General features: G+C 41.3%; 1 protein-coding gene across 6 annotated transcripts in view; it reads right to left on the bottom strand.

Annotated features, from left to right (window-relative positions):
• cadm1b (cell adhesion molecule 1b) overlaps positions 1-26,622 on the bottom strand; it is a 273,072-nt gene that overhangs the window by 133,117 nt on the left and 113,333 nt on the right. For 2 of the 6 annotated variants that reach the window (XM_086216675.1, XM_086216680.1), the window contains exons 1-2: positions 9,339-9,381; positions 8,970-9,082 (exon numbers count right to left, since the gene is read on the bottom strand). The exons of 1 other annotated variant lie outside the window; for it this stretch is intronic. In XM_086216675.1, coding sequence (XP_086072801.1) covers positions 8,970-9,045 — 76 coding nt within the window. In that variant the 5' untranslated portion in view covers positions 9,046-9,082; positions 9,339-9,381. Of the gene's footprint in view, positions 1-8,969; positions 9,143-9,230; positions 9,309-9,338; positions 9,382-26,622 lie in introns of those variants that run through there. 3 more of the 6 variants (XM_086216679.1, XM_086216676.1, XM_086216678.1) reach the window with 3 other exon arrangements.

Here is a 26,622-nt window from a genome sequence, read left to right as displayed (position 1 = left end):
TGCAGCACAAATAAAGTTCATTACTTTCTTTATTTATTGATATTTATCATGAGGTGTTATCGGTTGTTGGCGCTCGCTGCTAGAAAGCACTTTTGATTCAGTGCGGAGGTTTCTGTCACCTCCATGCTGCAGCTCTCTCTACAGTTATTTCATCAGGCTCCGATGGAGGAGCTGCTTCTCTCCCGCCACTGAGATGCTGTGGTGGACTCAGAAAAGCTCTAACCTCCAGACTGGGTGAATGGCCGGCCATTACACCGCAGAGGACACATCAGAAAGAAGATGGGCTGAAGGGGGGCACAGGTCAACTCCCCTCAAGGTGGCAGCCATCATAACAGGCCCTCAACACAATATCTCTCAATGTGAGCAAAACAAACAAAAAACAAAAAAAAAACGATTCAGAGCTGAGCCCATCCTCACAGGTCAATCCTCTTAGCAAAGCAGACAAAAACACATCTTTTTGATAACCGGTGCTCTTCATAGCAGGACAAGCCTTTTCATTCAAGCACTGGATTAGTCACGACTTGACAATTAAACACATCGATTGGAAATTCAGTCCCCTCTTTGAGAAAGGGTCTTTTCTCCTCCACATTGATCAACAGGTATTTAGTTTTAGTGCTGTGAGTCCCAGGGTTCTCTAGATGAGCTTCTTTTACTTGGGATTCATCTACTGACTGGATTTTATCAGCTTCAATGTGTGTGGTGGCTCACTTCAGAAACAAACAGAAAGTGCAGAGATTTGTACTTGGTAGCATTTATCAACGCACCCAAGTTTCTCAGACACATTTCTCTTGCAAGAGGTGAGAGAGGATGAGTGCGCTGGCAGCGATGAAGGCTGAAGGAAGCTCATCTCGCACTCAGACCCACAAGTTTTGATCATTTCTTTATTTTTCTATCTCCCAGTGAATGTGAGCTTTACTGGTACCAACTTGGTGGATCAATATGTCCTTGGAAATATTAAAGTAGCAAAATAATGACATCAGGAGGCAGAAGTTTTGACAATTCAGTGCTGCTCCGTGTCATGTGACCTAGGTATTAGTACCAGACCGGAATGATAAGACACTCTTCTTTTTATTGCAATTTTACTGTAAACTAAATTTGATATGACTATTCAAGTCTACAACTAATATCCGCTGCCGACTTAGGTTTTCTTTTTTTTCCCCTGAGTGTTATTTTTAAACTGTCATTATTGTTTCCCCTTGGCCCCGAAAAAGTGACTCTTAACCGTGAGGGCGTGAATCCTCTGATGAAATAGAAGATCTAATATGTGTGAGAATAACATCCCTGCTCTCTCGGATATTTGGTACAGCACATGGTTGAGTGAGCAAACGACACAGAGAGGTCCTCTGGGCTGATCAGTGTAGTTCTGGATAATGTGAGCTGCATCCCCGACTTCTCTGCGAGCAGACACTGACACGGGGGTTGACGCAAGGAAGGAGAATTAGAGACGTCCCCCCCCCCCCATTAAAAAAAAAAAAAAAAAAAGCCTTTAAGCAGAAATAAGTTGCATTACGTGGAGGTACCCGCAGCTTGTACAGATTTTGGGTGAGTCTGTAATTCTGATAAATCTGCTTCAAGTGTTCCATGTTTCTTTGAATAAGCAACAGGCCGCCTTCACAAGCAGCAGTGTGTGATCGCAGCTCCTTCCTGCGCGAGAACGTGTACACGACGGACAAAAATACCAGCTGAGTTGGACGGTTGGTAATTTCATAAACCGGCTCGTGGCGGTGGTGTGTGTTCGTGATGTTTTACAGTGTTCAGACCTACACTGTGTATACACCGTTTCTCAACTTCATCAGAGAACAGGAATAAACCCATTTATTCAAGTAAATAATCATAAACATTCGTCAAATAAAAGCATTTTATCAAAACTTTGTTGGGATTATTTCAGTCGAGCTTTCCTTACACTCCTATCCGCGGCAGAAAGAGTGCAGTTTTCCTATCCTATTTCTTTGCGAACACATTAAAGTAAAATCTTGTGGGTAGGAAGGAGTTGTGAGTGTAGAGGAAGCAGCAGCGAGATGAGCAGCCGCCGGAGATTCAGCTGTCTTATCTGTTTTGTTAATAAAAAGTTCTATTTATTTGATATTAGAGTTTTCAATTGCAGCTTTTTTGATTGTTGTTTTTAGTAATAAGGTAATACATGTAGAACCCTTTACAATAAGCTTTTGTTTTGCTGAAAGGGGAAGATAAAGGATGCAGACGCAGAAATTGGAGAATTGCATTGCTGTTTTGGCCACCTGGGGGCAGCAGAGAGCATATTACCACATTTTATGTCCGTATAATGTTTCATCTTTGCAAGCTGTTGGCTGTGTAAATATCCAGCAAATGTAAAGCGAAATGAGCATGAGTGTTGTCAAAAAAAAAAAATCACTTTACTTGATGTTTGAAATGTCTGCAGTATTAATACTACCGGATGTACTTTCCTTCACTATCTGACAGCGAGTTTATGCGTACAGCGCTACAGTCCCCGCCTCCTCTCACTCACGGTCTTGTCAATTCTATTCATTGTACCAAATCAGTACAAATGTTACCTCATGACACTGCAGCAGGTCTCGAAACTGGAAATGTTGCTGTGTTTTTGTCGTCATCTAATTTGCTCTGGCGTTAGTAAAGATAACAAGTGCAGATCTTGTAATACAAAGAAAAACCTTCCTCAATGTGTCCATTTTTCCTGCAGTTTACCAAGTACTGTATCAAAAATATTCCATTACTGTAAAAGCTTTATTTATTCACTGATTGAAAAAAAATATCTAGGTCAACAGGGAGTGCTTCATTTGTGTATTTATGACAAGGCTTCAACGTGAATGCAGAAAACTGCTGTGCTAATTTTGTCTAAAGGTAAGATGAAGTCCAACGGAGTCAAATCTCATCTCCGCCCTTGTAGACATGCAATTAAGTGGCTTCTGGAATGTTATGTGTGAGAAACAGAGAGATAAATTAGCGGACCAGGGACAATCCAGGATAACTGCCACAAATATACCACTGGCGACTTTGGTTAGAGAATGTGTTGAAGTTTTGTTTTTTTTTTTATGCTAAGTCACAGGTTTCAGAGGACTCAGTGGCAGCGGATGTAGCCAATGTGTTCATGTAGCAAGAACTGACTGCATCGCCGCCTTAATGGTGGCTTGTAATTGCTCCATCACCCATACTAATGTGCACTCTATGGCCTTTTCAAAACAAAACACTGCATTTCAATTTTTTTTTTTTTTCATTGTGGACTTGATTGTTAGCGTCTATGCAGCACAACCAATGGAGGGAGGTCTCTCAGATCCGGGGAACAAGAGAGAACAATGTCATATTCATAAGCAGGGACATCAGCTCTCCTCCTCATTAAAACAGTGGAGTTATGAATGGAAGCTTCTGTCCCCACATCCATAAAAGGGCCTGTCATCTGTCTGTTTCTCCTAATTGACTGTTTTCTACATTTCAACACAGACAGACACATTTTTGATCATCCCCAGTTTGTCATTCAGCTCGACACCGCAGCACAAATCCATTCCAAAGACAAATCTCGAGGTTTGATTCCGTATTTACTCCGGTACGTTATTCAAAGTGACAGCATGTCTACAGCACTTCTACGACCTTGGAAAAAAAAAAAAAATCACCCAGCTAAAGTATTCACTTGGAGGAACCACTATAATGCAAGCAGACAAAACCCCTCGCACTCTTGATCTCCATTGATGACCTCACACAACTGTTGGAACACCGCAAATATAAGGAAATGAAATTCTTACTCTGTGCTTGTGTTGCTGTCAACCACAAAAGAACTACAGCAGCACCTGGACCGCCTGGAGAAGTAGTGGCAGAGCTTAATGCTTTAAAAAAAAAAAATCTTCCCAAAGCGGGGGTCAGATCTCAGGAAAATAAACCTTGACATGCATCTAGATTAAAGCCTGCTCGAGAATGCCCTTAAACATGAAAGATCAAGCGCTCCAATTAGAATTTGGACGGGAATGTTGGACTGTGTATTCCTACCAGATCATGGAATTGGAGTTCGGGGTCACTGATTCTGGGCTACCGGAGATGAGACACACAGCCCATTGAGACCCTGCATGCAGAGTTCTGTGGCTCCACATTGAACATTCAACGCTAACTGATGCACGCAGGACAGAATTGGACAGTAGCCCATTGATTATTGATTTTTAAGAAATAGAATTAATGTCTCAGATTGAGGCCTTGACCTCAGCGATGGGAAAGCGTTGTATTGGCGTGACTACTTATTGTGGCCTGCTTCTGCCTGTAACTCCAGCAGCTTTGTCATTTTGAGCACAAATTCAACCTGCTAGTTTTGTACCATTGTTCAGTCAGCATTGAGTTTGAAAAACAGACTCGTAACAAAAAAAAAAACCCAACCATCGAAACATGGCTACTGCCTGCTTTCCTGTATCAAACATCACGTACGTACAAGGTTATAAAAAAACAGAGCGGCAACTTGTCTACTCGCGACAGAAACAGGGTCAATCTGCTTCTTTTTTTTGTTGTTGTTGTGAGTTTTAAAAAGCTGTACGTGGGGTGTACCGAGAGTACTTCTGGCTACCAACAGAGGAAAACTATGTGATCACTGCATGACAGGTGAGTTAGAGAAAGAGACGCACCTCCTCTTCAAATGTGACAAATCTTACAACATCAGAATGGAATACTTTTAGAGATTTGATTCACTAATCCCAAACTTCACACAGCTTAACGACAGTGGAAAGCAAAGGATTCTATTACAAGAGGGACATGCAGCATATTAAGCTGCACGATATGAGCCTCCACACAGTGACGGAGACAGAACTAAGTTACCGCACACGACAGCGTGCATCGCCCGTCACTTGCAATATCGTTCACCTCACAGTCACGGCAAATAAAGTGAACTACAGATTTTTCTACCGTCATGATCAACTTCCTTTTTTTTTTTTTTTTGCTACAGAAAAAGGACAAACAACAAAGTGAAAACTCTCTTCACCAGCAAAGACCCTTTGCTCTCAGGTTATTTTCATAAAACACCTCAGACAGAGCGTGAATTTACATCGCAGACACACGTTAGCACACTGCAACGTGAGAGCGAGGTAGGGATGGGTTTCAATAGCTGTGGTTTACAGACGCCTACACACGTTTGTACAGCAGGAAAATTCAAAGCAGACACAGTCGAGAAACACATGGTAACTGCATACCCCTTTATAACCACCAGGCCCTAAATTCCTCACATGTATCAGCTGCCAATTGTCTGCCAGCCCCTCCCTTTAAAGGATAAGATGAGCTGCCACCGCATAAAGTAGTGCCATGCATTATCTAGCAATTAGAGTGAGGCTTATTAAGCAGTTTAATGTAAATTTAATGAGCAATAAATTCTATTTCTTTAAATAGAAGAGTATATTATTGTTACAAATGATGTACTGTGGTGATCTCGATGTACGGGCGATGAAGTACTTTACACGTGAGCACATATGAAAGGGCCATTAAGTGCGATATTAAATTTACCCTGAAAACGTGGTTCTGTGCTGCAAGTGCTGCAGAGACGGCACTGATGTAATATGTGTCACTCTGTGCGTACAGAGCTGAAATTATGAATCGACTGACAGAAAATTGATCGGCAACAGTCTTCATAAGCAATTAATTGTCCCTGTCATTTTATAAAGCAAAAATGTCAACCATTTTTATAGCGAGGATGTGATTTTTTTGTTTTCTGGGATGGTAAATTGATCTATACAGGCTTTGGCCGACTACTTTGAAGGCATCATCTTGGGCTTTATAGAGACCCTTTTCACAGTTATTTGATGTTCTCCAGATATGACCCAATCAATTACCTAAAATCATCTAAATTAAGTTTATTTTTTTAAGTCTTTACTTGCACTCCTAGTCATAAACATTTACTGCTCTAAATTCAAAAGAGCAATTTCAATGCACGCTTCATCCGTGTATTTGTATGTTCAATTTTGGTTTTTTTTTACTTATATTTAAATACCTTCCAGAGGCCGATGAGGAATCAAGGATGATGGAGTAAACCACAATATAACAGTATCACATAGTTTCTGGATTTATTGAAAGACAATTCACCTTGATAGGTCACAATGTCTGTGGAACTGAACAATAACAACCCCTTAAATGTCGAAAATTATGTATCTATTCACTGCGCTGTGGTGTCACTTTCACTGAATTTGGACAACTGAGATGAAACGATGCACAACAGCCTACACAGTCTTAGTCTTAGTCTTTAAGGCACACAAGTGCAATAAGGAACTTGGTGGATTTTATTTGTGACACACAGTTAGGAAATAAAAAATACTGATATTTGACACCAATAATAGCACAGAAGGAGGTATAACTACATGTTGCAGTCATAGTATTTTATCTGAAGGGAAGCCTGGCTCAGAGGTAGAGTGGCTGTCTAGCAACTGAAGGGTCACTGGTTCGATTCTCACTTCCCTCGGTGACCATGTCCAAGTGTCCTTGAGCAAGATACTGAGCCCCTAATTGCGCCTGATGGCCCTGTGATGGACTGGCGACCCGTCCAGAGTGAACCCCGCCTATGATGGATGGATGGATGTTACTGCATCAGAGCACTTTCACGAATGAAGCATATTTTGTTGTTAATGATTATGTACCTTAACAATATAACGCTGTGTAAAAGTGACGTATTTGTACACAGTTAAGCAGCTGTCTATACTGCCTGTCCCGGCTATTATTTAGTGCTCAGGACAAGGTTTCATATCAACCTGTTGTTATTCTGACCTCAGGTGCTCACCACTGACAGAGGTCAAACACAGAGAGTTCAGCACTTGTATGATCATCCAGGAAATATAACAAATATATATATATATATATATATATATATATATACATATACCATCCTCCAGAACACAAAGCTTAAGGGCAAAGCAGCAGACTGCTCACAGATTTCAGCAGCATCTGTTACGAATCCAAACCTCGCCATAAGCAGCCAAAGACGGACATCTTCAATCACTCACTCTGTCACATGCAACCTGGCAACCGAAAGCGGCGTAACAGCTGTATGTTTCCTTTTGTTTCTCGGAGACCCTGTCCTTCAGCAGTGCCTTGAGGCTTCGCGACAGCTCGTATCGATCCACTTCACCATCACTCAGTCCTGACGAATGACTTTAAACGGACAATAAGTGGGATTATACAACCTTCTGAGATACGACCATCTGATATGCTCCAACAGGCCAAGCCCTAGGAGACTCACGGAGAGAAACAGTGCTAAATAGATTCTTCGTTAGAATGCAGATTCACAGCATTTCAAAAAGAGGTGCTGAGCTCCAGCTTCAACAGTGCTTATAGGAATTTTCCCTTTGTGATGTCCAGGATTACCTGTCTGTCTCTCTCTTATTGTGTCTTTGGTTAACCATTGTATTCCTCTGTGTCTTCATAATAAACTGTCTAGCAAGATGTGAACACACGTTGTAGTCACTGGGATCATTCCCCTCTAAATGGTTGCCTAAAAGCTACGGATCAAAGGTAAGTTAGAAAAACTGGTACAGAGAAGAAATCTAAGTGTCACAGCATATTGTTTCACCTGATCTGAGAGGATGCATGGTTTGCCTAATGCTGCAACCTCGGGTGCACCGAGCCCCGGGTTATTGCGCATTCATGATACATTATTTTATTTGACTGAGAGGTTAATTAAATTAACGTGACAAGGAGATGCGAGACAATGCTGTAAATGTCATTGTATTTGCTATTCAGCACAACCCGTAATACAACTGTGAAAGGAAAGCCTTGAAAGCGGCTGGGGAAAATAGAAAATACTTTGTCTAAAAATTCAGTTTAACCTCATTTTGAGGGCATCTCATCCATTGCACTACACACACACACACACACACACACACACACACACACTTTCAGTTTCTGCAGACCTGTTGATGGGTGATGCAGATGCCACTGCCGTATTTAGCCACTGATTGGGATCTGAAAGCTGTACTAAAGTGGTTTTGTAGTATAAAACCTGTCAGTGCAACTGTTGCATGCCATTACAACAGCCCGGGCATTGACCGCACAACATGTCCATCCTATCACGGGGAGGGATTTAAAAGCAGCTGCAACTAGCTGACATTTTAACCGCTCCACATGCGTCAGTATTGTCAGCAGATACGTTTTCCAGGAAAGAAAAAAAAAATCTGACGCATGCAACTCTGATGCAACGGCGGAGGAAATAATCAGGACGGGGGACTGCAATGGTTGTGCGAATCTCTTGTCCATGCAGTTGCACGCTGAAGCGGCATGTCAGATGCACATCTCCCAGCCTCACTGACAGCAGGGGAAGTGGAGACTGCGGACTGGTACACACACACTTGTGCGGCCAGAGGACACTGCGAGACCAGAGCTGCAATGCGTGTTTTTTTCTTTTGTTTTTTTTTTCTTTTCCTCTCTCTCTCTCTCCAAAGCGCACCTGAAGCGCAGACTTGAGAGATTTATAATCAGTTGGGACAGAGGCTTGAGCAGTTTATGCGTCCGACCGTTTCCTTTCACGGCCGGACTGCTGTGATAATAACGAGCTACGTACCGTTGCCTCCAACTTGCCTCAGGTCTGAACACTAAACGACCACCGCACCAGATTATCACCGGCACTTTCTTGCTTTGTAATTGTGCACGTTACTTTTTTTATGGCAGTCCTCTGCAGCCTCTTACAATAAAAACTCAGGACAACACCTTCTCTATCAGCTCTGAAATTACGACACATGCAGCTTAAGAACGCCGTGAAGATTGAAGAGGACACGCAACTCCAGTAAAATCCAAGAAGTGATCCGAGATTCGTGGGGGGAAAAGCTTGTGCGCATCCAGCGCGCAAACGCACCACAACTTCTCCCCGGTAGTCTCCGGGCTTTAACTGTGGAAGGTGTAATTCTGCATCACGCAACACACACACACACACACACACACACACACACACACACACACACACGCACACTCACGCACACACACACACTCACGCACACACAGATAAATACACACACAAACACAAAACTTACCTTTAGGAAGAAACGCCACTGAAATCACGACAACAGAGAGAGAAATAGCGAGAGATCCGCTCCCCGTGATCGCCATGTTGGACACCTGCTTGAGACTGGCGGCGCTAAATCACCTAGAGACGGCCATGGGATGAAAATGTAGACACATGAGAGGCGGAGGGAGGGCTCAAGCAGGGAGTCTGCTATCATATTGGGCTGCATTATGTTGAAATGACATCTAGTAGGTTACTATGCAATAACAGAAGAATATTACACCGCTACCTTCGGAGGATGCTTTAATAATGACTGCAAATCCCTGCAATTCCCTAGAGGAAAATTGTACTCGGACATCATAAGAATAAGTGTAAGATAGCATCAAGATAAACTCACCACTGAGAGCCTCTCTCTCTCTCTCTCTCCCTCTCTCTCTCTCTCTCACACACACACACACACACACACTCACACTTCACTATAGGAGTGATTTTCTTTTATGACAGTTCATGTGGGTGAGACTCACCCACAATCAAATGCTGAACTAAAGTTTTACAGCGCAAACAATTATTATCAACAGAGATAAAACAGCACTGTTTTTTCATGATAAAGTAAACAGGATGAGACGGTGTTAAGTTGCAGTGTAATAAGTGGATGTGTGTTTTCTGGGGAGTCATTTTGAGATAACAATGTTATCTTTTCTGATTCTTTCTAGACAGTAAACATGCAGCGTTATTGTCATTCATGTTTGTCATGTGTCCATGTGTATATTTCCCTATTTAAAATCCTAATTGCTGTAAAGACGGGACTGTTGGAGGTCAACCATGTGAAACATATAAGGAACCATTATGTTCAATGTTACTCAAAGGGCGCCCCCTTTGCTCTGAAAGGAGTATTACACTTTGGAACTGTAGCTATTAAATCAATGCCCATCCAAAAGTAGGCTAATCACAGCGGACCTTCATGTTAAAAGCGTCCAAGCTGCCAGGGTGAAAATCAAAATACAGCATTTTATTAATAAATCTAAATTAACACGGAATGCCACAGTGCCAACCCTGCAACTCCTTCACACCTGAAACATGGTGAAGACGTGCTACATTTGGAATATCTTAAGGGAATCGGAGACCTACGGAGAACCATGCATGACAACTTTGAATCTCATTTCCCTCTTTCATTGTGTCAAAACAGCACAAAGGCTGCTAATTGCACAATCTATTCTCTGAGACTGCGGTGTCAGTCCTCATTCCATGGATGAGTAGATAGCATTTAGAACTTCACTCTAATGCTGCAGCCGTCCCTATCACTACAGATTGAATTCCACACATCAAATTTATTTCAGATGTTATTATCTGTGGCAGCTCGCCAGTTCTGCCTGCCACTCACACAATGTCTCCACAAGGTGTTTCCTCCCCGCAGCCCCGGTCAGGCTGCTTTATTTTCATACAGCATCACATTGGTGGGCACCAGTCTGCAAGGTGCACCGGGTGCAGACATTCTCAATAAGTTATATTTCGTTTTTTTTGTGTTTTTTTTTTAAGATTTGTAATAATTCTAGGTTCAGCGCACCTGATGTCTCATGATATCTCCAACAGTGATAACTTTTGTTTTCATTCCCTGTCTCTTCGTCACCCTTTTGCTGTGTTGGTGATTCACTCCACCACTGCATGGCATTTCCTTTGCTCATGAGAATAGATGGGGTTCCTGGGTCTCTCTGAGAAGAGAAGCCCAGCATCGCTGTCTCCCCGAGCGGGATAAATAATGGATGGGTATGGATCAGATGACTGAACTGCTTCATCTGGATCCTCTGTAGTAATGGCCCGCCATAGATTCTCTGTGGTTATGAGAAAGCGTGTGTCTGCACTCAATCTGTGCGTTATATGAGGAGGAATGGCCGCGCAGCTTGCAAACGGTTACGTTTATTTTGGCGATCTCGAATATGAGCTCGTCACACACTGAATACTGCTGGTGACATTTAATAGGGAAGCCGTCAGCATTTTCTGTTTCAATTAGTGTGGAAACTGGTAATAAAAGATTTTCGCCCAGGCCTCTTTCTCAGTTAATGTTTGATTAGAAAATGCAATGGTTTTAAATTAAGATTTCTTTTCCCTTGGTAAGAAATCAATCAAATTAACGGAAATTGAATTATTTGAGATGGTAATCTATTTAGGCAAACCATTCACCATGAAAATGTTTTCCTCCTGTTGTGAAAGGAAGAATAATTGAATCAGACCCTTGTAAGTGACCCCCGATGGCTGAGCAAGAACAAGGCTTGTTGAAATGAAATGTAGATTTTTCTCATGCTCTGAGCAAATACAGTAAGTGAGGAGTCATGGGTATGGAAAATTACATTTTTCCCACATGATATGGACAAAGAGTCACATGTGCATGGTAAGTAACATAGGAGGACAAAACCAGTGAGAGAATAATGAACTGTAATCACATCAATGTGTTTGCAAGCCTCTGCTGCTTCCATGTATTTGCCCAAAGACCCACTGATTTTTTTTAAAACGTATTTTCTCACAACAGCATTTATAAAATCCCCCACCCTCTTAGCCCATAGCAAATTATTAGAGGAAATTATATTCCAAATATAACACCACAGGTCATCAATTCTTGATGCCTTCAGGGATGAGACATGTGCCCTCAATTGCAAAGATTTTCCTGCTGTTTTTTGTAACAATTATATGCATATTATGAAGAAAGATCTGTTAAATTTATATTTGTTTATGAGGCAAAAAAATCAAAGATTTTCTCTCCACGGGCAAACGATAATGGGGTTGGTGCCTGAAACTGTTTCAGACACACGCGCGCACACACACACACACACACGCGCACACACACACACACACACACACACACACACACACACACACACACACACACACGAGATCTGAGACTGTCCCCATCCCACTTGGCTATATTGTTTCTATTTGTATATTTCCAAATTTTCATGTTTCCTTATTTATTATTTTACCTTATGTCACTGAAGCACAGTTTTTTTTCCCACTCCCATTAAATGTGTCATCCTCCCAGTCTGTTGAATGCCCGTTGTTTCCACTTTTATTTTGAAAGTTCTGCCCTTGTGTGGTGTTGGATTTGCCCTCAAGCGTCTGTTGTTATATGAGTACTTCTCTATGTATCTCTTCCTCTTTGTCAAGCCCCAGCTCATCTCTTCACTTCCCCTTGTTCTCGTCGTCAGTTCTACGTCGTTCATCACCGAGGTCGCAGCTAGGTCACCCTCCACTTGCCAAACTCACTGTTGGACATGTTAACCAATAGATGAGGCCGACACCTTCCTTATCTGGCCTACGCTTTCTTCCCACTGAAGGTTAGCGCATCATCGATGTGTAGCTGCCTGTGTTCCTCATGCGCCGGGTGACAGATTTATTATGCACCAAAATGTGGCAGCATGCATTTTTCATACAAAAAGGGTGAGACCTTAAACCTGCACAGACCACTGTGTGTCACAAAAGATAAAATCTCACATTTCGCTTCAAATTAATCCTTCAAGAGAAGCACCTTGGTAACACACCAGGCCCGGCCAACCTGATCAATACGGTCTTTGAGATGTAGAATGGGGGAACGCATCGACGCTAGTCACATTGTCCTATACTCTGCCTTTCCCCTTCTGGGTTGCCTGCACCACTGCTGAGTTCCAGGCACTCCCAATGATCCTAATCTGAAGAATTAAGATGACACTGCAGCCAAAAAGTGTATTTTGCCTCTCTATGCCTCATAAAAGATATCTTTGCTTAAAAAAACTGCAGCATTTCTTCTTCGTGACTACAGAACTCAGAAAAAGACAGCCGCACATCGAGCTTGCAGCTAACGGCTAATGTTTTGGCTCAAGATCAAAGTGTTTGGTTTTCAAGCTCCAATCAAATGTGATTGTTACGTTTTGGGTCCCAACTGATCACGTGAACATTATCACATGACTCAAAAGAGGGCTTCACGGTCTTCTCACACGGGGCTCGGCTCCTCCCAGCTTCCCCCCTGCGTCCTCACACAATCTTAAAATGACGAAGAATGTGTTCAAACACACTGAAACCCAGAGACTTGGGCTGTGCACCACCAATGCTGTTACGCTCTTAAGTGTGTCATGGAACTCAAAAGTCCTCTTTGACTGCAGCTGGTAAGCAGGTGCTGCTTTTAACTCAGCTGATGTACAGTAGCTTGGATGGCCAACTGAACCGCACAGGGGTAGAGGGGGGAGTTTACAGTCTTCACACTTGAAACACCAACAGAATCAACGCTTTCACCGTTGGGCCCAACATAGTCAGTCATGGTATCAGTAAAGCTGGGGGAGCTCCACCAGGTTTTCCCACAAGCTGGCATGAGCTACAAAACAAGGCACGTCCCTTCTGATACCGGACCAATAAAAGTGTTGACTTATCCATTCCAGGGTCTTTTACCTGCCACGAAGAGATGAATCATTGGCCCCTTGCATCATTTTCCATCTGTTTGTTATCTCTAACAAAGTAGGCCAGGACCACATGCAGGAACTGGAACAGCCCTCCCCTTTCAGGTGTCTCTGCATGGAGTGAGAACCTGGGGATACCCGTCCTCCACTTTCCTGACCTCAGGTGAGTCAAGTGGCTGCTCAGGTGTTTATCGCAGCCTTCATACTGTTATTAATCATTGTCCAGGTCCAGATCACCCTGTTTGCTCATGCTTAGTCCAGGCTGGAGTTGCTAACCTGAAAAGAGTAAACCTTTAAAAAAAACTAAAAAAAACAAGCTTTGCCTTCTTTTACTTCTCCTATTTTTTTGTTACATTGCTTTTGCTTCATTATATTATCATTCATTCTCTTTGCTTTATTTAATCTCATACTTTATTGCCATTGTAACTGGGTTGTTGTTGCTGATTTTTTTTTTTTTGCCAAAGGTAATTTGTAATATGTTAATTTTTAGTTTTCCCCTTTTGTTTGTTTCAGGGAGGCAAAAGTTTTGTTGTTGTTTTTTAAAAGTGCTCTACAAATAAAGTCCTTTTTCCAATATTGTGATAAAGGTAAGGACAGTTACCTTTCATGACCTTCCTTTTTCAAACCAGTATTATTTCCAACCTCCACTCTCCAACCAGGTAAAGGGCCCCCACCCCCCACCCCCCCCACCCCCCTCCTCGCCTGACAGCCAATCAGTGTGTTGTAATAATACAATAGACTGAACCACATAATACAGGCCCAGGATCATTAGTGTCAAACTGTCCATGACTATTTCTGCTGGGAGTCCAACAGCTGGTGGCTACCTGCTGTTAATGAGCGACACCATGCCTATAATTTTCCACATTAGCTTTTGGGTGAAATCAGTTATGAAATATCAGTAATAACACCGCATTAATACACACGAACAGAACTTTTGGGTCGTTGTTGTTTTGTTTTTGTTTGTTTTTTTTAGCCATGAAAGCCATCTAAAACTACCTTTAGCCAAAAACATTTCAAATGGATTTCGGTCCCGAGCAGACAGGATCCACGAGGCTTCGATCTGCACTGAAACAGATCAACACGTCACCAGATCTGAGGACATGACCAGACTTCCTCTAAATAGCAAAAACAAAAACAAAAAATAATTACGTATGGATCTGTACACATTTGCATATTAATTAGGCAGAAAAATCCAATAATCAAAGCTTTCATCTTCTAATCCTCCAAATGAATCATTTCACCAATACACAGATTTTATTTTTGGTGCTTGGGAAAACTGCTACTGCACAGGCCCCTCTTGATGAAGACATTTTCAGCAAGCAGACAAAACAAAAGGCATTCAAATGTGCTGTTAAGGAGCTAAACCTACCTTGATGATAAACAATACAACAAAACCGAAGACGTCGGAAGTGGGTGTGTAAAGTGAAAAGATTTGTTTAGAGCAAAATAATTGCGAAACGAACAAAGGTTGCTCAGATGAGGAGGATGATGGGAGAGGCTGCTTGTGCCCAACGAACAGAAATCAACAAATCAACGCCGTTATTTCACGTAGAGCAGTTGCTTTCCATCAAAATTGCGAAAACCTTGTGCGCAGTCATCAATAATTCTCTCAATAAATCCTATTGGATACACACATTAGTCAATAAAACAACACACATTGCAAAAAAAATGGAATTTTTCAATTTTTGGAGCGAAAGGAATAATAATTAAGAACATCCAGTGGCCAATTTTCATAATCTGTAAATGTTTTTGAAAAACCGAGCTAGGTTTATATTTAAACCTTTTCAAAACACTCCTAAATATATCTTTGTTCAGTTGGCAGGATATAATTTAATCTCCCTCCTCTGAGGCAACAAAGTGCTTTCGAACATAACAATTTAACATTAATAAGACTGAGCCCCTCCACTTGTTGGATGTTCTCATACTGATATTTAAAACCTTGATCCCAGCAGAGGTCTACTCAGTCCACTTCAAGGTCTCGCTGGCTGAGTAACAGAAGACAGCGATGGAGCGTTTGCACCAAGTGACCTTAAAAATACAAAAGGAGATGTTTAACAAGAAGAGATTAGTAAATTCAGCATCCTGAGTTAAATGTAAGAGATATTATTATATATTTCATCCACTATCAACCGCTTATGCTGCTTCAGAGTGGCCGAGGGGGGCTGGAGCCTCTCCCTGATGTCATTTGGCGAGAGGTGGGGTCGCCCCGGACAGGTCACCAGTCCATCGTAGGGCCACATATCGAGACAAACAACCACTCACACACACACGTTCACACACTCCTTGGGTTGATTGGAAACTCTAAATTTCCCGTAGGTGGGAACGGGAGTGGCTGTGGTAAATTTATGGATAACAATTTGTCATATTTGAGTTTAATTTGTTGATTTAATTAGAGAGTTAGTGGCCTGTAAACTTCATGAGGATTTTATGATGTCCTCATGTGTATGTAAATTCTTATTGTAATGATAATATGACACAGTAATGTTTATTGTTTGTCTTCTTTATATCTGGATCTTGATGAACAATCTCTACATTGATAGATTTTCGTTGAAACGCGTCTTTGTTTTAATAATAAAGCCTTGTTTGAGAATGCTGACGAGGCCGCAGTGTAATAAAATGTGTGGTACATGCGTAGTTATGTACAGTGCACACACACACATTGCACAGGAATATTCACACCCACACGGTCTGATTTGTTCTTTCTGCTGTATTTTTTATAAATGGATCTGCATAATCTCTTTGTTCTACTTGTTTTTACACTGAATTATGCTCTCACCGGAGACAGGAGCTTCAAATCAGCTTGAGCTACAAATAGACACCAAACATACACACTGCCAGCACATTCCTGCTGCAGCTCGTGTGATAGTCATGAAATTTAAACTGATTCATCTGCATTGATGACACAAATGTTCTCTTCTTTTTTCTTTTTTTTTTTTGCCGTCATTCAGCAGAATTACTGATTCGATAGAACTCTCTTTCAAACACAACTTCAACAAAGTAGAATACGGATGGTAGTTAATACTTTGAGGCTGATTCACTGTTTAATGTGAACATTGCCAGATCCTTGGTAGGAGACACTTAGAAAACATAGTCTGGGTAAAACTGCAAAATGAAGTCCCCTTATTTAATAAATGATTGGCAACTGCACTGTGAGTGCCTTTATGAAAACAGACGGGATTCCATCCAGTGTGGAAAGCAGCAGTTTAGCTCGGCTTAATTGGGTTTCTTATTCACATTCCATCAGTATAATGGGTGCACGGAGGAAGCTTCTCTTACTTGAGAAAAAATTAAAAATTTTCTGCAATCTTTCATTTTTAATTTAGCTAAACTGCTCAGAAACAACAGCGTCTCTTCTCTCTGGATTTACAGGAAGACACCGAGTTTTATTTCTTAATGTGAACGAGTGAAATAGACAGCAGCAGCAGTAAATGAATCAAGATCACACGTTAAGTGATTAGGTAACTAAAGAGAACACAACTGATATTCTGTGGTTCTGGTGTACACACAAATTTATTTCATTGTACTTCCCTGTCATTGAAATTGTCAGATATTTTTTGTAAAGCAGTAATGTGGGTAATTTTCAGAAACCGAGATACAGCGAGGACTTCGCCTGAGTGAAATTTGAAGTGACCTTGAATGGAATAGAGTACTTGCCTACAGTAGGATAAAATAGAGTACTTGTCTTGATGGTACTTGTCCTTGTTCTACAGAGTGCTCTGATTTATCATTGGTGTTGACAAGAAAATACTTCGTTTGAGGGGGGAGTTCAGCGACTAATTTTTGATTTGGATGGATACGATCAGTGGACGACAAGGTCCGCATGATTTTTCTCCAGCTACTTCTGTTTAACGATTTAGGTCGGTGAAACTTTGTCCTTTGATTCCATACTTCACCCAAAAAGTGCCTTTTGCCTTGCAAGTTCCCACTGACGACTCTCCGAGGTGTTTTTCCCTCCTGCGCTGATTTCATTTCGACGTCAGAACGCAGAAAGAGCCAGCCATGTTTATTTAGCTTGAAGCTAACGCTGACTGTGGGCTTACATCAACTAAACCGTTCCAAAAACGTCCTTTTAAATATTCTCGTCTCTGGCAGAAACCTATTTGTGAGATCTTTAAAGGCGAAATAAATAAATAAACCATGTTTGTGATTGTTTTATTTATGTTTATTAGCGTGGGAAGATGGGTAGACTCCACCCAAAACGCAGTCCACGGGGCCCAGATGATGCACCAAATGGAACACGGCTAGTGTGAGAGAGGTCAGCAGCAACAGAGTGGTGATGCACAGTAGAGCTGCAGCAGCTGGTTTTAGCTGGGCTTGCAGCAGAGTATCAAACATAATGAACATAGAGCCACAGATGTCTCTCTACAGGCAGAGCACAGCAGTTTTAGCGATCGCAGTGTGTCATCGGACAATGCGGAGGCAGGTGAGGTATAGGTAAAGAGGATTCACACCAGCAACCACCCCGAAATAGAGGCAGCAAAATGTAGAGGACTCAGTCAATACAGTTCCCCTTGAATGTTTTCTTGTTCTATACTGATAACACGGAGTAGAGCTGCTGTTGGCTTATATACTGAACATTCGAGGTAGCCTCCACAGGTGAGTGGGCTCTTATTGATCGGAGCAAGTAGGTATTCACAGGACAGAGCCAGTTCTTCTGGATCTTGAGGACCCACAATACAGTCCTAGCATCCAAACATCAATACCAACTTCTCATAATCACTCACAAGGTGCAACAGACCAGACAGTAAATCATTGTGACTGGAAAGAGTTCGCATTTGAAATGAGACACAGCGAGATGAGGCACTGCCATTGGTTTCATTAACCAATTTGCTCACTGAATTATTCAAATCACAAAGCAGATGAGAATGATGGCTTGTGTTAACATAGTGACCCTAATTATCAAAATACTTCATTAGCAATGTGCGCTGTCCTGGTTTGTTAGCCTCAAAATATTCATCACGACAGCAGTATAAATACTGGCGAGCCCTGTGAGAGCAACGCCATGCGTAATGCTGCAGGGTTTGATTGAGCACACGCCAATCAAACACCTTAACATGTTCTGTTTCTTGACTTTACTACTGCAGAAAACTGAGTTAAACAATTTAGAAAACTCGAATAAGATTCTTCTCACAGCAGGACGTCTCTGGCTTCAAACTGACAACAAGCTGGAGGAGTTGCATGTTCTCTCTAGGTGCTCTGCTCCTCCCTCGGACCAAAAACATTCAAGTTAGGTTAATTGGAGACTATCCAGTGCCTGTCGATGTGGGACTGGTCCCAGCTCCCTACGGTATGGATCAGTATAGATAATGAACGAATGCCCTCGTAGAATATCCCTTTTCTTTTTACACATAAATATTTCCGTGAGTATCCTCTTCCATACTCATCTCAGTTTTAAAAAGCACAATTTAAACACAATTCCACCCAGTAGTTTGCGTATAACTCGCGGAATAACAAAGTTTAGCAAGGTATGCAAAAATGTCTTCGACGAAAGTATAAAATACAGGGAGGTCATCAGCACTGGCATGGTGAACCACACAAACACCGGCCGCAAGATACGGCCTTGCTCACCCCCAACCTGACCTTCACTGTGAGGCCTTCCAGCATGTCCAGTTATCAGGAAGAATACTGCATAGAAGAAAAGTAGATGATTTTGTGTACTGTGGATTGTTGATCACTAAATCCTTGTATGAACCACATAGATTGAATCTCAAAACAGGGAAGCCAGGCATCCAGAGCATCATTTGTAGCCAATGGAGATCTGGGCCTAGAAGTCCTCATCCACTCGTTTGCTCCTAATTTGAAGTTCTGAGATTTCATCCATCAATTCGGACGTTCTAAAAATGAAAAGTACATCTATGTTTCAGCTGACCTCGTCCACTTCTTTTGCTCTCCACGTGAACTGTTGCCGCTCCACATGAGATTGGCCAACTCGAAGACAGAAACCAGACATTTTTCAGTTCCCGTGTTGTTTCACTTGCCTTAAGATTTTGCATTCAGCTCATGGTCACTGTGGCCAGGAGAACTCACAGCAACGGTATTATTGCCACGTCTGCAGAAAATCTAAACAAAGCAGCCAAACTCACCTTTAAAATTTTCTGTGATTTGTCTCTTATGCAAATTAGTTACTCGCAACATATGAGTGTAGTGAGGTGGAGAGCACATCTACTAAGTTTGAATGTGAACCATGTAGTTATTCCAGATGGATTATTTATACTGTTATTTTATATTATTATTAGAATATTAATATTTCATTCATGCTACCATACATAAATACTGGTTTGCCATCATGACACCTTAAATCCACAGCAATAGTCTTGAGCAAACTGGAGACTGCGTAACCATAAAATATTATATAAAAGGACATCCTGTATTAAATAAGAAAATAAATCATATATGAAACCATTTCCAGTCATCCTTCTTGTGTTCTGGTTAAAAATATGGCCGGTATTAAAAGCTTATTTTCTGATATTATTAAACTCATTTGCCCAAAATGTTTAATAATCTGTCTGTGTCTGACCAAAAAAAAAGAAATAGCTAACCTTCTCTAATCTACGTTAAGCGAGGAAATGGAATTTAATTTAATATGCTATTTCCTCTTGACTGGATCTTCAAAAAAAAAAAAAAAAAAAAAAAACTCACTCCAGCTCATGTACCCTCTATGAATACTCAGCTATGGATGCATTCAGCTGTATGCTTCCCCTGCAGGAGATAACAAGTCACTTTGAGAAATAGTGATGAAACCAACATCCCCATTTCATTCTTTCCTAAAACACCTATTCATCCATACCGCTTCATGGATGATTGATACAGCAATTACTTCAAGAATTTGCCTTTAAATACTGCTGTGTAAAACTCATGTGCAGTGATCAATGATCTCTGCAGCGAGCGAGAGATTCAGGATGAAGTGGAATGATGTACAGCAGCTTCACGTTTGACAGAATAACCAATATGACTAGACTGAGGTGTTTCTTTACAAAACTGTCACAAAAATGTCATAGCGATTCTGAAGTTGCTCATATTTCTCTCCTGAAACAACAGATTTTATCCTCCAGCCTCTTGTGTGTCCTGTGCTGTCCTCTCCAGGTTGCACTACTTGTATCTTCCCCTGTGTTTGTCCACTATTACTAAGGGTAAAAGACAGAAAAAGATCCAGATTTGGATTTATTTCAGCTCCTGAAGGAAGACACGAGGTTACAGGGAGCAAGAGAGGACGAGGAGAGCAGGGAGGCACCGGACGGGCTCCTCTCTGCTCGTGGTCAAACAATTAGAATATCAAAAGAATGAACTGAAGTCACTGTCACGTCTGCGCATGAAAGCCCAAAAATGACCATTTGCATATTTTTCTCAAAAACTACAAAGGTCCCTCAGGCAGACGTGGTGTTTAATAATGAATAAGAAATCCCACCGTGTGATTGTGCACCACAGGGACCTTGACCTTTGACCACCAAACACTTTCAGGTCATCTCTGAGCTCCAGTAGATGTTTGTGCAATATTTCCTCCAGCGTTCCAGAGATGCTGTGTTTATTTGAGGCGACAGTGACCTTAGACAACCAAAACCTTGACATCACGTCGACAAGAATGGGAGGGACGGACTTATGGACATTGACAGCTTTCATTACAACTATTTACGACGCGGTTTAACAGAAGTAGAAAAAGAGGGTGCCTGCAGATCCTCAGTTATTCCTAAATTCTAAAATCGTGTTTACATTCTATTTGATCACATCAAGGCAGACTTCAAAGCTGATTCTAGACACAAAGTCTAGCACAATGTCAGTTTTCTTCCGAGCCTTTAGTGCCGCCTCCTCCCCGGTCATTCTCGTTTGTGTATTTGTTTCCGTGTCATGAACGTACAAGGACCTCCTTTCACATCCACTCTTCACCAGATTGTCCGTTAAACGCTGTGATGGAGTTAATCACTGTCGCCTAGCAACCTCAAACTTGTTTCTTGTCCTGAGTTTTTTGTCTGCAATGCTAACATGTTTGTCCAGGTCCAGGATTTCCTGCCACCAGCTGTTTTTCCGTGTCGCCTCATCTGCCATGTCATGCCACCTGCCAGCCTCACCTGCTCACCTGCCCTCTGTCTGGGTTTTACTCACAAGCCAGGATTCACTCACCACACGCCAACCAGAAATGTACAAGTATGTACAAAATACAACAGAGCAGACCGATAAGCACTAATCCAGGCCACAACTACTGTTTTCACAAATGATCATTTATTGTCATTTTCTTGTGCAACACGTTTGACCAAACTGGAATTCCATTTCTTGTATTATAGGGGGAAAAAAATGCTTCCTTTCCTTGTTCATTCATCCATTCCAAAGGAGCAATATATTGCAGGTATTATCACTTAATCAGAATGGCTGAATACTGACTAATATGAGATATCTTTATTAAAACATGTCCAGGTCTTAGAGTCCAGCACCTGCCTATTCAACACTCACACGCTGTTCATTAAGTCTCCCTTTTTTTTTCCCTGTCAGTCATATCTCACCCTGGCCATAACTCAGCTGGGGACATGAGTGATAACAGCACCATCGTGGCCTTTTTCAATTAGTTTCTCAGATGAAAAATATATAATCCTCTTCCTTCATGCCAGGATGCTTTCCCAGATTACAACACTCTTTATTAATCATAAAATTTATGAAGAAGAAGTCTGTGCTTGCATAGTGCTGCCACTCATATTGTCTGGCTCTGGGCACTGATAACTACTCATGCACAAGCATAACAAAGACAATTACGGGTTGAAATGTGTGTTGATGTTCTACTTATTGTCGCCTTTTATTCCCACGTATAAAAACTAATTTTTTTTTTTTTTAAATGACTCACGGCTCTTCAAGTCCTGTGGCTGCATGACGTGTGTTTATACAAATTAGGCGTCATTTCACTTTGCTAACGGTAACTTAGACACTACGGTGAAAAAAAATCCAACACATTTTCAAGTTTTGTAGATTTATTTTCATGTGCATTTTTTGCCACAGGCAGCTTGTCGGGTACTGCAACAGAGTCATGCTGCCTTAAGCTTGCAAGCTTGTCAATGTTCGTACGCTCTCAAAGCTAAACAATTTTAAAATTCCTGTCACTCCCTGAGGACGAAGTTCTTAAAGCTGATAAATCATCACGCCACCTGCAAAAGAGTCGCATCTCAGGAAATAAGTTAAAGATGTTGCTCATGCTACTTTCTACGGTGCCAGTGGATTGTCCGACTTGGTCAATACCTCTTGATGAAAAAAAAAAAAAAATCTTGACTTGAAAGCTAACATGTAACTATCAGTGCGCAAAAACTGCAAATGTGATTTAATTCATCTGTGATTTAACCACTGGCAAAGAGTGCGTATATGCAGACCGACCAATGCTCTGAAGTGCGTGATGAAGCTACTGGTATCAAACTAGGTCACTCAAGAGGACACGGTCTAGATTTTGGCCAGGCTAAAGGGCTAAAGTTGATCCTTGCTCACATGTGAGACAGGCTAGTAACGTTAGTGTGAGTGACTGTAGTTGAATGCGAATGTTGAGCTTTTAGAGGACATAGGAAAATTTCACAGGAGCATCTTTGGCGTATGAGAAATGAAATATCAAAAGTCTTTTTTTCTTTTCTTTTTTTTTGTCCTAGCATGCTAACCACACTGCAACCTTGTCAACACAGGGACAATAAGAAAAACCCTGACTGTCTTCTCACTTCATGACCAGGGAGAATGGCGTCGCTGCTGTCTTCCTACTTTATAACAGGCCTGTGTGATCATGCTGTTTTTGTTTTTTTGTAACCATAAGAGAATCTTATCTGATGTTATTTTAAAACCATCATTCTTGTATTTATGAATATGATTACTGTAGATTTCTTGATGAGGACCCACATGAAAGTGGTTTTCATTAGACATTTTGTAAGTACACTGTGTTTCTATTCTGGATGCAGCTCTTAACATGACAGCTCTTGCAAAGGTTGCCTGTTTAATCAGCTGGGTGTGGTTTTTCAAAGAAGAAATCCCGTGTGAGTGATGGGCAGCACAAAACTAAATGTAAGCTTTTCTGACAGTATATTTTACTCGAGTGTATTATCTCAGACTCAAAGGCAACAGTCTGGTAGAAAGAACTTAATACATCTTTTTTTTTTTTTTTTTTTTTTCCGCTTCCAACGATTTGAATCAAGCTGAATTGACATATGAAGACTGTCGGAGCTCAGATACAAATTAGAGGCTGGAATGAAACTGGTGAGGACTCCCACATTTCAACCGCCAGCATCACCAAATGAAGAGCTCTGTATTGGCATGCGATTGCAGGGGTCATTTCATTTTTTAAAGCAATTTAATGGCAATCAATTTCAAGAAATGCCAGCAGAATTAATTGAGAGGTTTATTTCCAGACTGTTTTAACTGCAGAAACGGTGTGAAGAATTCACTCCCTGAATGGAAAATTAATGGGCCAGGTGGACACAACAGACAGCTGAGCCATCAGACAGTGTAATTAATTAGCACACAGCATTTGCATTCCTGCTTCAAAATTGGGCAAAACCATAACACGAGGGCATTTCACACAGTCAAACAGATGAGAAGACAGGTACCAAACGAGAGGGCTGCAGCACAGTTTACCTCTGCCCCGATGAGACTCATCACATCACGAAGATGAGAAAGGCTTTAGCTCAAGACACATTAATGTGAGAAACATAATGTTCATGCGAAGTTTAAAGATCGTGATCCTACACTTCCTGTCTGTCACCTTAAAGCTGCCTACTGTAGGTGTTTCTGCTTACTTCACCTAATTAGACACGTTTCTAGGAAGGTATGGGGGTGCGTACCAGCTGTTCTTGATTGAAATGTTTCCTACATAACTGTATGGTTTGTTTAACTCTGATTGTTTGTTCATCAAATTGCATGATTGTCAATCTAATTGGCACACAGCCTCACTTTTTGATTTATAAGGTACACTAAGATTAAAATAATGCAACATAATACAACAACCATGCAGTAAATACAGCCTTAATGAATATATGTTTATTTTTGTAAGCAGATTTATTTAAAGGGGTCATTCTGGCTGCTGAAATTGTAAAAAGGGCAAAGAGGAAGTAGTGAAGGAAAAACCTCCACAGATCCTAAGTTAGATGAACATGCCTTTGGTGACCTGTTAGTCCGCTGATATTGAGATATTCTTCTTTTTGTCCCTTCTGTCTCCTTGTTTGTCGATTATTTACATGATATTGTTCTGCAGTCCCACCCCCGCATTACAGGTGCGTTGATCCAAATGTCTCATTTTACAAAGACAATGTCTGTTCTAGTTTTGGACGTGTCCCTCCTGGCAGTTTTCAAGTGCTGAAATGTCACAAAATATTGTGCAATTGTTTATACTTTTTTCTTTTTGATTATAATTAGTTTTCCCAGACTGTCCTGTTCCCAGGTCTTTGTTTAGTTCTACACATTTAAATTATTTATTTTGTCTTGCATGTTTGTCTAAATTACATTCATATCTAAATTTTCATTTTGCATGTATTTGAATTGATATCATGTGTTTTAAAATTCCACACATTTTTTCTATAAAAGCTGTGGTGCGTCACATTTTCATATCATGAATGTACCTCGCTACTTTCAAGCCCTCGAGAAAAAAAAGGCGTCTCACAATGCCGATTAAGTTTATTGCTAAATCTCTATTCCACCGTATATGGAGTTTGCGTCTGTGTGCATTGTGACCATGAGTCATATAAAAAAGAACACTCGTACACAAATTGATGCTTATTATCTCATGTGTAAGTGACACTTACGGGAGTACGATGTAAGTTGATCCCTTCAAAGAGAAAAAGATTTTGAAAGGAAAATTCTGGAGAGACGTTCACCGCGTCCGTCTACTTCTCACTGTGTGATAGAGGGTGTAATGAAGAATGACGTGAAAAAATGGCATTGCCCTTCTTTTTTTTAAAATTCTTTCATGATTCAAAATGTATTTTAGGTAGAAAATTGATGAGATTGTCAAGTTTTCCTTTTCTTTAGACCAGACAGCTTTTACTGTATGAACAAGAGATGGGCCTAATTTTTACCATTTGCAAATTGATAATACATATATTATTATTATTATTATTGTTATTCTTATTGTCCGAGACACAGTTGTCGGTTATTACGTTGTGTAACTCCAACATGTTGCATGGTGTAAATGATGACTGATCAAAAGTATTAAGGCCAATTAGGGGTAACGTTTCTTTGGCTCCCAGTTTACGTTTGGATGAAAAACAAATGTGTGTAGATTGAAAGGCTGTCAACGGTGAGTGGAATGAAAGGAAATGAGCTAAAGGCAAAAATATCTTTGTAGTTATCTTCTTCACACAATGGATAGAAGTGGAAAAGAGGGGTCGGACACATCACCTTCCACATTCATCGTATTCTGTTTGAAGTCCACGTATTTCACTCCTGTTAGACTTGTAGTAAGAGCAATGCAATATCATAGTATCAAATGGGAGGGAGTTGGCGGCGGTGCTCAGAGGTGGAGTGGCCGTCTAGCAATCGGAGGGTCGCTGGTCCGATCCTCACTTCCCCTGGTGACCGTGTCTAAGTGTCCTTGAGCAAGATGCTGGACCCCGAATTGCTCCTGATGGCCCTGTGACCGACTGGTGACCCGTCCAGTGTGAACCCCGCCTCTCGCCCAGTGTCAGCTGGGATGGGCCCCCCCCCCCACCCCTGACCCTTCACAGGATAAGCAGGATAGAAAATGGATGGATGGATGGAAATGGGAGGGAATTTGAAAATAAAGATGTGTATGTATATGTCTAGATAGATACATAGATTCATATATGTTTATGTGTAAGTTGTTGCAGACTTGGTGAAATTTTCCACAAGCCTTTAATGGTAGTTTATCATTATATTATAGCTAGTGTAGCATTAGTGCTAAGCTTTGAGTGTCGGTGACACCAGGGCATCCTCAGCTGTATTTCTAGTCATGGCTGCCTGACTTTAAGTGAACACACACCTTCAGCATCAGTGGGAGACTCTGAATTGGGGCTGCAGAGCTGCTGCAGCCAATGAACCGTGGCAGAGTTAACTTCCAGGTTGGTTTGCAGGATAACAGCATGGCAGGACTCTAGAGGTTTAGAGGCCGTAATATAATCAGCATAAACACTGAAATCTGAAAACCTGATAATGTAAGAGCAACCAGGCCAACTCAGAGAGACCCGCTCGTCAGGGGCTCCAAATAACATCAGTACATTCAAAGTATGAAGAGTTATACAGGAATATGACATTACTTTTAAAGTGTAGTGTTCACAGTTTGGATAAACAGAAGCAAAGTCA

This window comes from Aulostomus chinensis, chromosome 10, assembly GCF_037954235.1.
Source record: "Aulostomus chinensis isolate RoL2024-O1b breed Wild chromosome 10, RoL_Achi_v1.0, whole genome shotgun sequence".
Lineage (NCBI taxonomy): Eukaryota > Metazoa > Chordata > Actinopteri > Syngnathiformes > Aulostomidae > Aulostomus > Aulostomus chinensis.
The sequence above is the reverse complement of the archived record's forward strand: the minus strand, read 5'-3'. Positions and strand labels throughout refer to the sequence as shown.